General features: G+C 61.7%; 1 protein-coding gene across 1 annotated transcript; it reads left to right on the forward strand.

Annotated features, from left to right (window-relative positions):
* Window positions 1-571: 571 nt before the first annotated feature.
* On the forward strand, window positions 572-10597 carry BESB_068630 (uncharacterized protein; the record flags this gene model as incomplete). The annotated part of the gene is made up of 5 exons (XM_029365256.1): window positions 572-1822; window positions 2340-2940; window positions 3198-7846; window positions 8352-8468; window positions 8891-10597. The coding sequence occupies 5 exons, from the start codon at window positions 572-574 to the stop codon at window positions 10595-10597; spliced, it is 8325 nt and encodes a 2774-aa protein (XP_029218839.1).
* Between the last annotated feature and the right edge of the window lie 462 nt (window positions 10598-11059).

An 11059-nucleotide genomic window follows, 5' to 3' on the forward strand; every position in this document is an offset into this window, starting at 1 on the left:
GTCCGTCTCTAGTGTAGGGGGCGAAGACATCTCGATAGAGACGAGCGCTGAATCCAAGGAACTTGCCGGTTTGCCTTCTCAACGCTGCCGCGAGCGTATGTGTGACTTGTGTGGGAGTTTTCCCCCGACATTGGCTCTCTAGCCGATTTCGCTCGGTCGACTGGTTCGCAGCCGCAGAAAAACTCTCGTCGCGCCGCTTCTTATTCCACTCAGAAAATCGTCGTCGCGCCGACAGCTTTTTCGCCGTGCATGCTTTTTCACTAGACGCAGGCTTAGAGAATCCGTCAAGGATTTGCAGCTACAAGGGACTCAGGGACCTTGCAGCGCGCCTTCCGAAGGTTCAGCGCAGTCTGCAGCCATCTTTTCTCGTGTCCAGCTGCTGTGCCCTCTCATGCCTCGCGGGGCAGTTCACCAAAGCAGCCGTAGCGCTCACCAGTACGCGCTGTATCGTGAATCTTTCCGCGGGCGTTCTCGCAGCGACGGCGCTCGCTGCGCCAGGAGTCCTCTCTCCGCACAGCAACGAGCCAACTGCGACATGGGAATGCATCTCACCATGACCTTGTGACAGAAAATGACGAACGAGGAGAGCGAGGACAACGGGCCCCGACCGCTTGGTTTCGGGTCTGCGTCGCCTGTGCGGGGATACATGCAGCGGCAGACGAGCGCGCCAGGCCACAGCACTCACGCGCAGATTGCAGCAGAGACGGGTTTGGTCCCCCGCCTCTGCTCTCGCCCGCCTCAGGAGAAGGCGAGAGAGCATCTTGCCTCTGTGCGCGGCCTGCGAGGAGCTGAGAAGAACCGGCCAGACACTGCACGTTTCCGGCTGAGAGTGAAGCTCCTGGACGCCGAGCAAAGCCAGCCAGTCGGCGCGGCGCGACAGGAGCTCGTTGCGGAGGCGCCTCATGCCCTCTGCCGTTCAGGCCGCGATTCCTCTACAGGGGCGGCCGAGGGAAACCAGCACGGATCCCGACACGATGGCGCGCAAGAAGCAGGAGCGATTGCTCCCTCCGCGAACGCTCCGTCGTTGGTGCCTCGCTATCGGAGTCAAACCAGACATCCCACATTTCGTGTAGTATGGGATCATAGCGATGGTGATGGTGATGAGCCGGTTGCAGCCACCTCTCCGGAGCCTAGCGACTGTGAAGAAGCGGGACGACGCCACAGCTCGCTGCCTTCCTCCGCCTCGCCGGCGGACTGTCCCTCCTCTCCATGGTCCACTTGCTCCTGGACTTCCTCCAATTCGTCTTTCTCGTGCCTCTCGCCTTCCTCCCCGGCCTTCTCCTCGACGGCCTCTGGAGCCGGCAAGTCGAGAAGTCGGGGCTCTCCCGGACGCGGGGAAGGCGGAGTGACGCTGACGAGACTGAGGCGCCAGGGGAGGCACCACGTCGACGGTCAGGATCGATCGGGGGAGTCGCAGAAGACTCCGGGCGTGGCGAGCCTCCTCCAGATGCAAAGGGATCGCTCGTGGCTCAAAGACCAGATGCTTCCCGAGAGCTCCAGGCCAAGGCGACGCGGAACCCGGCGGTGCCCACGCCGAGGCAGACTCCGCTCGTCTATGCGGTCGCAGGACGACATCCCGGTGACCCAGGTGCACGCCGAAAACAAGGCGACGGAGATCACCCCATCTGAACGCGCGAGAAAGGGAACAGCGGGAACGCGCAGCAGCGAAGGAGGAAGCGAAGAGGCTGCCGGAGAGGCAATTTCTGGCGCAGATCGAGGACGCAGCACCACAGACATCTCCGCGAGTCTAAAGGCGATTCCTGTCGGGCGGGTAGCCGCTCTGAAGCAAAGGCTGGAGCGGCGCATGGAGAGAATAAGGCAGGTAAGGACCCTGCACGTCTCTCGCTAGAGCAAGCCAGCAGACCAGTGGGGGATCGTGGGGGGGGCTGGAAATGCATCACTCTACGTGTGAGAACTGGTGACCCGCTTGGCGTCGTCGTTTTTCCCTCCGGCTGGTATTTCCTGAACTGACGCCTCGTCGTCTGCTCTGTCACAAGCACTTCCCGGCTTTGATCTGGATCCAGCAAACCCACGTTGAACCGCAGTGGCGGCAGAGGTGCGTCGAGTGACGACCTGCGGATTTCCCTCCCCTTTTGCAGCCGTACCGGCCTGGGACCTGGCGGCGCCTTGTCATGCAAGCAGCTGTCTACTACCCCTTTCAGCTTGCGGGACGAGGCACAAAGGCTACAAAGTTCGCACGGCCATTGTTTCGTACTTCCGTTATTCCCGCCTCACTGGTACTTGTCTCCAGTCTTTAGGGTCTCGGGTTAGAACCGTTTGCTGCCGCGCCACGCCTTTACTCGCTTAGCTTTACCTTTTTACCTGATGCCTCAATGCAGCGAACTGCGGCTATGAAGGCGCTCTCGGCGCAGCAACGCTCAGCGCAAGAACAGGGCTCGGAGGAGCCGGCAAAGCCTTTGCCCGCCATCATTGTGCGATACGACAGCATAGACGAGTGCGCGTCTTGTTCAAAAGACGATTTACCAGGCGAAGTCCCTTCGCCAGACTGCGGCGAAGGCCTGCTGCCAGGCGCCCTCAAGGCCGCGCCTGGCGCCCCGCACTCGCCTCCGGGACAGGACGGCTGCGTCACATTCCGGAGGAGTCGTGCGAACCTCGAACCCGTGAATGCGTCAGGTCAGAGGAATGGCGCCTCGTGTGCTGCGCCCAACACTCCGAGTCCCCAAGCGGCCCGTCCGCCGCGCAGAGCTGCAGCGAGCAACGCAAGCAGGGACGAGGGCGTTTCACCGGAAGTGCTCGATGCATGCGCGAGTCGAGAAACTGGAAGCGGGGGGGTGGTCCAGGGGGCCGCTTCTAAAACTGAGACACAAACAGGATCTTCGTCTGCGGCTGACAACGCGACATGCAGAGAACGAGACGTGACGAAGGAGTCCGACGACAAGGATGTCGCCCGACCTGCCGTGGCAAGCCCCTGCGCCTCAGGTACAGAGCAGAGATACAGGTCTCGTGTACGTTTTCTCTCAGAAGAAGTCTCGTTCCTATACATGTTTGCGAACAAGTAAAGCCGCGATACGGCTGGCTGCCTTGGCCGCTCCCTTCCGTCAGCAAGCCCCGTCCAGTCTCATTAGCTAGGTGTGCCCGACTCTCTGCAACGTCCTCTACCACCGGGTTCCCGCCTCGCACGATTGTCGATTGCGGTCTCGATTGGTGTCTGTTTTTGGTTTTTGGCCTGCATCCAGCATCAGCACCAGCTCCCGACCACGAGGAAGCGTCGCCACCATGTCCATCTGTCTGCCCTGCGCCAGCTGCGCCGTCGGCTCCACTTCCGACCTCGACGTCGCCTTTCTCTTGCGTTGCCCTGTCTGAAGACGTGGCCTCGATCGAACCGGCGTCGCGGCATTCGGGAGGCGAGGCATTCTGTTCTCAGCAGGCCTTGAGAGCTCAGGACGAGGGCGCCATGCGCCAAGCCCGTCCACGCTCGCTTGCTCCTGAATCTGTTGGAGTTATGTCGTCTGCTGTAGAGCCTTCTGGAGAGTGGCTCTCTTTTTCCGCTTGCCTAAAGTCCCCACTCCCGGCGCCCGTCTGCTCCAGTCAACGCGTGCTCTCCGGCGCCTCCGCAGCCGAAATCCACATCGCAGGATCTAGCTCTGGCACAAGGTCGCTCCCCGTGTCTCTCTCTTGTCTTCCGCACGCCCTCTCTTCAGAAGTCTCCTGCTCTCCCCTCCCATCGAATGCGACTCCGTCCGTCGCCAGACGAGAAAACGCGGCGCCATCTACGAGGCTGGCCTCCTCACCAGAAGGCGTGGCTGCTCCTGCCGCCTTGGCGCGTGAGGCAGATCCTCTGGAAAGCCACGTTGAAGCTGAAACACTCAAAGGCCCTGATGGGCGCCACGCTCGATCTTCGCTGCTGCTGGTCCTGTCGCCGACTTCGCAGCAGGTGGATGATTCGACTCAGAAAGCTGGCTGTCAGTCCGCTTTGCATTCGTCCGGCTCCAGAGCGCTCCCGCGGGTGCAGACGTGCCCGACGATTCCGCGTCTCGAGCAGGACCGCGCCGGCGGCCGCGGGGCTTGTCGCTGCATGCAGACGACGTCCGCGCTGAGTTGGGACGAAGTGCCAGAAAGCAGTCGAGGGCGAAGTGCGCTTCATCGACGCGGCGCAGAGGAGGCGGAATCGCCGAAGGAGAACGTCTCAGAATGCCTGGCACCTGGAGCAGAGGCTGCCCTTCAGAAGATCAGCGAAGATGAATCAACCGTGGAAGGGTCTAGTAGTCAATCGGGTGCGCCGGCTGCGGAAGCACCGGGCGAAGAAGGGCTCGTGGAGGGGAATCAGGAGTCCACGCAGAGTGGCAACCAAGAGGACACAAGCGAGAAGCCGGGACGGATCAGGCCGGAGGATGCGGGAGACACAGAGGCAATCGAGCAGCGAGGAGGGCAGGACCGCGATGCAGAGACGGCAGAAGAAGAAGCTGACAGACTTGTTGGAGAGGATCAAGCCGTTACCGCGACGAGCCAGCGTGAGACGCAGGAGGCACAGGAGAGAGGAATCGGGAGCAATGAGACACCGAGTGAGCGACACAAACCGCACTCTCCATCGTCAGACTCCGTCTCAAGCGAGCCACAGGGAGATTCTTCTCTGGAAGAGGGTGAGCCGCCCGTCTCCGCGTCTGCGTGTGACCCCCACCAGAATGAGGGAGGCCGCGATCATTCAGCAGATCACCTGGACGGCGAGCCAAGGATACCCGAAAGAGGAGACTTGCCTGACACACCCTTCGAGGACGGGGGAGGGGCTCAAACGGAGCAACAGACAGAATTGAAAAGCGACCGGAAACACCGTGAAGGCGCATCTGCCGAAGACGTCTCCGCGGAAGCAGCGACTAAAGATCGCAGACGACACCCGGAGGAAAGACGCGAACCCCAGTGCCAGCTTGAGCCATTGAGCAGCCATCGAGCGTCCCGATCTGACGAGGCTGCGGTTGGGGACTTCCTCGTTGAGCCTGCTGATTTTTCTCCGAAGACACTGCCGGTCTCTCTGCCGCCGGCTGCGTCTGCTGCATGGGACAAGGAGGTGGAGAAGCCCGCGCAGGCGGAAACCGCCCGACAATCAGCGTGTATGCTGCCGTCGCACACGCATGGAGAGGCAGCATTTCCTAATAAGAGCCAGGCGCCCGGAGAGCTCTCGAATGCAAAAGACAAGCAGTCGCCCGCTCTGGCGCCGCCGTGGACTGTAAGACGTGCCGGACTCGTGCTCCCAGTCGACTTGAAGCCGGTGGAGCGCGGTCGCGAGCACGCGAGTCCTCCGCGAGGATCCGCGTCTTCGGTTGACCTCCTCAACGGCGTCGCCAAAGAGGAACCGCGCGCGCAAGAAAAGGATGCGGCTGCGCCAGAGACGCACGCGCCGACCTGCAGCGGCGAAGGCGGAAGGGGGGAAGAGGAGGGCGAGGACGGACGCGGTGCGCCTGCGCCTCGTGGGCTGGCCAGTGAGGGCTCGCGTCGCGGGGCGGGTGACTCGCGCAGCCTCCCAGGGACTCTTGCACCGTTGACCCAGAGATCTGGATTGTTTGCCGTGAAGGAAAAGCCGCTGATCTCGCAGCAGACTTTCAGAAGCGTGAGGAAGTTTCTTGGACAAAGAGAGGTCTCCTCCGCGACAGTGTCGGCGGGATCTGCCCCTTACCAAACAAAGCACCGTGAGACGCTCTCCGCTGCTGGCGTCGCCAGACTGGGCGAGCCGCGGCCGCCGGGCCTCTCTGCGGGGCGCCCGCGGATGCCGAAGCTTCCTATTTCGTCGCGAGTTGTACGCTGCAATACGAATCTCTTCACGGCTCGCGTGTGCACCATCCTGGAGAAGGAGTTGGAGAGCGAAATAAGAAAGGCAAAGCCGTCGCCCATCAAGGTGACGCCGGAGCGACTCGTGCACCCGTTTCTCTCCATCGGTTCACAGAAGAAAGAGGCACGCGGAGCGAACGTTGTGTTGGGAGGAGAGAAGCATCGAAGACGAGAGGCCGCCGCAGAGACGCTCGAGAGGAACGAAGGCACACAGAACCAAAGCGTGGCAGGCAGGTCGCATGTGGCTCAAGGTTCGAAAAGCCAACACTGCGGCATCAAAGACGAAAACGGTGGCGCCGGCATCGGCGGCCGGGCTCTCGCGCGCTACTCGAAGAAAGTTGAGTCTCCATTGTCGGGGAACAGCGAGGCTGTGGACGCGCAAGCACCCTCACAGGTCTCAGAGGAGCAGACGTTGACAGCCCACCGCAGTGGAAGGAAATTGAATACCGCTGAGAGCGACAAGCATACCCTAGACGGGCTCCGTGATGGCCCTCGCGCGTCGTTAGCTTCATGCGAGGACAGGAGGGCGCTTCTGGGAAGCAGCGGGGAGCACGACGATCAGTCTGAGGTGGACTTGAAGCTGTCGGCCTCTTCTGCGCTGGGCGCCACCACTCGAGACTCAAACCGGGGGGACATCAGGGCAGCCACTGCGGCTACCAGCGGATTAGAGTCCTCCCGCGCGCCATGTGGCGTCTCGTCGCCTTCGTCCCCGGCTGCGGCTTCTCGCGTGCCGACAACTCGTGAGCAGCCGGACTCAGCCACGGGCCGTGCGCGCAGCTTGTCAGCTCCGGAAGGCTCCGCGAGAGGCAGCGAGGAGCTGAAGAGAAGGGCGCCCTTCGCCCCTTGCGATGGCTGCCACTCCGCGGCCTTCTTGGAAGACGCGGGCGAGATTGTTTCCGTCTCCGCTCTGAGGAGACGGGCTTCAAAGGCATGGAAGGCCAGGCGGTCGCGCTCGGCCCATGCTGGAGGCGTAAAAGGCGAACTCGGGCTCGTCAGCGACAATGGTAAGCCGCGCTGCGACAGGGAACTGAAGGAGGACATGGTCACGCGACGCCTGTATAAAGAAACGGACGCAGCAGCCCCTGGCGCAGGATGCCGAATGAAAGCCAATCTCTCGACCGAGGGGATCCGCCATGTGCAGGCACTGGGCAGCGGGGCGAGCCAGACCGAGCTGCGCGACTCCGCCGGACTTTCCGCTGCTGCCGGCTTTTTCGCTGCGCCTCTAGGTAAGGGTGCCTGCCCAAGAATCACATCCAAGGGGAAGAGGGCTTGTTGGGGAGACCGGGGCAGTCCGGAGCCCAAGAAGGCCGCTGCGAAAGGAGCGCTTCTGGAAGACAAACAGGCCTGCGACGCAGATGATTTAACGGAAGACGCCTGGAGCCTCGACAACCCGTTGTTGAAGCAGCGTCTCGCCGTGGATACCACATCTCTGGGCTCGAGCTCCGCCGGCTCCGCGGATTCTTCTGATGGGAGCGCGAGCGCATCCTCTTTGGAGCCGTCTTCTGCAGATTCTCTCTCTCCTCTGCTGGACACTGAGCGTCCAGTTCCTGGGGAAGCGGCTTACGCTTGCGCGGCGACCTCGCCGGCGGCGGGCTCAGCGCTGACCTCCCCAAAGCATCGCGGCGTGCACGGCGCAGGCCGGGAGTCCCGGCGCGAGAATCTTAACTGTTTCCCTGGCGAAAGCCCTTCGGCGAGAGAACGAATCGATTCTCCCGCAGACTCCCTGCGGTGGATGGCAGACGCCTCTTCCGGCGACGACAGCGACGAGCCCTGCAGCAGCAGCAACGACGCAGAGGGCCCGGTGCGTGGCTCAGCCACGCGCCGCATGCAGGCCGCGGCAAGACTCCGAGGCCGAGGCGGCCCGGGGGGGAGCGATGCGACTGGATGTGAAGCGCCAGTCGGGGGCAGGGCGCCGGTGGAGGCCGACCGAGGGCGCACAACAGTTTCGCGTGGCAGGAGCTGCCGAAGAATCACACTCACATCGCGCCATGGAGACGCCGGCGCGCCAGATGGCGCAGACTCGGCAGACTGCCACAGACGTCGCACAGGCGGAAACGCTGACCAGGTACGGAAAAGCCGCAGGGCTGTGCTGATAACCTGCTAGAGAAGCGTCTCCGCGACCACGGCCATGCCTGGTGTCCGCGTACACACTTGTGCCTCAGTCCGTCGAAAGGAGTGTCGAGGAATTTGAATCCCACCTGCAGTTTACGTAGCGTGGAGGGGCACCAGATGTCGCTGTCCCGACTGCCTTTCTTCGCGCTGACTGCGTGAGCGTGTCTCCGTGTGACGGTAAGCCTCACTAACCGCATACGGGCGTCCTGCGTGTTCCTGCGCTGTGATGCTGGGGCTCTGCATCCGTTCTCTGTCGGACTGTTTTCGACTCCTACATGTATATGTATACATATAGATATATATTATCATACTGCGTTTATCACGAGGTGGCGCCTTCCCTGTAAGCTGATCTCTACGGTTTAACGCGCTTGATGCGCCGCCGCCAGGTCGTCGCAAACGGTAGCCGCTGCGTTCTGAACCAACATTATTTGAGTCGCAACTCTGTTGCCGCTGTGCAGTTTCTTCTTCTGCGGCCAACGCGAAAAACCGCGGGTCCCGCCCCGAGTTTCTCTAGAGCGACCGCCAAAGGCATCGCGGAGCCTCTTGCCGCAGAACAGGGCGCAATGGAGGCTCGCGTAAGTCCCTGTGCTTCTTTGGCTGCATCATGATTTGATGCAGTGACTCCGACCTGGAAGCAGCACTTTGCGGCAGTCTAGACGTCTTCTTGTTGCAAGTGACCATTCGGAGTCGCTGTCTTGCATGCAGCCTCAGGAAAGCTGAAAAACATCCGACCACCGAAGAGGCCGCAGCGGTCGGCGCGAGGGGCTGTAGAGCACAGTGTGGACGCATGCTGTCTTGATCACCCATGCAATGTGCCGCTAGAGAGGCCCGGCGAGAGCTCTCAAGTCCGAAGCATCGCGTCCGCTCTTGATGTTTCAGATTTAGGTTTTTTGTCGAATCGTGGAGTGTAGTTTGTTGGAAAGCAGTCGGATGCCGTGGACGGTGTTACTCACGTGGCATCTGCCTCGGTGTCCCCATGCATCTCGGCTTTTTGTAGGCATGTCCGGCCTCGGGTCTCTCAATCCCGCATTCGGGAAGTCCAAGCGCGGGTTCCACTAGCAACGAGGCGAGCAGTCCCACAAGGAAGGAGAGCCTCACCTCACGAGGACGGCGATTCGGCGAGTTCCTGCCTGATGTGTCTCAGGACAAAAGACAGTTTTCTCCGGGAAAATCCGCTTCCCGGGTCCACCTTTCTTCTGGCGTGGCTTCGGCCTCGGGTCAAGCTGGCGGGACCTCGATCGCGCAATTGCCCAGCGGAAGCAAACCAGGTCAGGCAGAGAGCTGCTTCCCTCCTCGGAGTGCACAGCGCGGCGGACGGTTCGCCGAGCTCTGCGCGCCTTCAAGTTCACACACAAGCAGCAGCCGCATGTATCGATCGGGGTCCTCAGCACCCTCCGGCGGCCCAACCAGCGGCGGCGGCTCGATACTAGGCAGGCGTTCTGTGGCGCAGCCGACTGCTTGGTCGAGGCTTCACGGCGCGAGAAATAGTGGAGAGTGCTCCGCTGCCAAAGGCACTCTTGCGGACTCGTTTGCCTTTTTCGAGAGCGCTGGCGCGAGAACGACCTCGTCCGCGACGGGAGAATCGCATCTCTCGGGTTTAGCCCTTGCACCACGCTCGGCGGTATCCTCCTACGCCGACGCGGCTTCGCGCCTCCTCGCTGAGCGAGCGGGCGCCATCGATCCGACGCCAGATGAGGGCGGGGCTTTGGCAGGGGACGAAAGCAACTCAAGGGCGATGTCAGACTGCAGAGAGGTAGCGAGCACAGGCCGCGCCACGCCAACGGACTCTCGCCGACTCGGCACCTCGGTAGTTCCATCGGCAGCCGGGCTGCGCACAGGACTCCCGACAGGCCAGCAGGCGAATGCCAGTTCAGACGCTGAAGCCGAGGACGGCGCCAAAGGCGGACAGGCTCGCAGGGATCGCTTAGTCGTCGGTGAGGAGCCGCGAGCAGGCTCGACGGAAACTCGGGGAGGTGGTGGAAGCAAAACGGCAGCTGCAGCTTTCGCCTCTGCGCAGGACCCAGCTCATCCGCACCTACGTAGCCTTGCAACCGAAGCAAAGCATTCGTTCCTGCCCGCGGACATGCCTCTGGCATCGTGGCGGCGATGTCAAGCGCCGCCGCCGACCGCCGGGCGAGTGGGAATGGCTGCAGACGAAGCGATTCTTGAAGAAGATGCGTCGGGGGGCCGCGCAGTCCTGCCGGAAAAGGAAGGCGGCAAGTCGCCCCAGCGACGAGACCAGTCGCGAGTCGGAGATGGAAGAAACGTTTACTGCATGTTACGCCGCAGAACTACGGTTGACGCAGGACGACGTGGAGCCGGGCAGCGCGTAGAGAGTCGAGAAAGTATTGCCCTCCGCGGCGCCAGTGGAGCTCCGCGCCGAGCTGCCGAGGCGCCCGATTTTGGGAAGCCCCGAGCTGTTCCACTGCAGATTCGTGATGGCCTGGAAGAGCCCCCGCCAGCGCAGCAGGCCAACAACAGAGGATGGCTTAGCAACTTTCTCGAATCTGCTCAACATGGAGGTTTCAATGGGTGGAAAGGGGGGCCTGCCTCGGTCGATGAGGGAAGTCCCCGAGAAGGGTGGAATGAGAGGGGACTCCTTGAGACGAACCGTCGTGTCCTTCCAGCTCGATGGCTACACCCAAGAAACGCGTCGAGTGAGCGGAATGAAATCCAGTTGACGAAAGGAGGCGCACGCTTGTAGGGACCGTTCCCGTGCGCGCACTCACTGCCGATCGCAGATCCCTTGAGAGATAACCCATATAGCGCCGCGTGAGTGAACTGTGTCACGACGCCAGGGCGCTTCACCATTTCGACCGGAATTTGTTCGGTTCTCTATTTTTGTGACTGGGTCGACAAGATTTTGGGACTGCAGACACTGTAGCGTGTTCGCTCGCTGTGTAGCCGGGTGGGTAGACTCCGCCCCGTGAACGAAATGTGGAGTGATTGCCTCGCATTTATTTCCGTTTCCTCTCTGTTGAAACCGTAAAGGACCGCCCTTCTGGCAGACCAGCCTCTGGGAGAGCGGCATGGATAGGTAATTCGTACTTTGCCATTTGTGTCCGTCACGTGAACCGGGCGGCTCCCTTTTTTCATGGATACGAATGCTGAACTTGTCGCTCACCATTTCTTAGCGCCGCCAGCGTTCCGGCGGTGTTATCTAGTA

The sequence above is a fragment of the Besnoitia besnoiti genome, chromosome VI (genome assembly GCF_002563875.1).
Source record: "Besnoitia besnoiti strain Bb-Ger1 chromosome VI, whole genome shotgun sequence".
Lineage (NCBI taxonomy): Eukaryota > Apicomplexa > Conoidasida > Eucoccidiorida > Sarcocystidae > Besnoitia > Besnoitia besnoiti.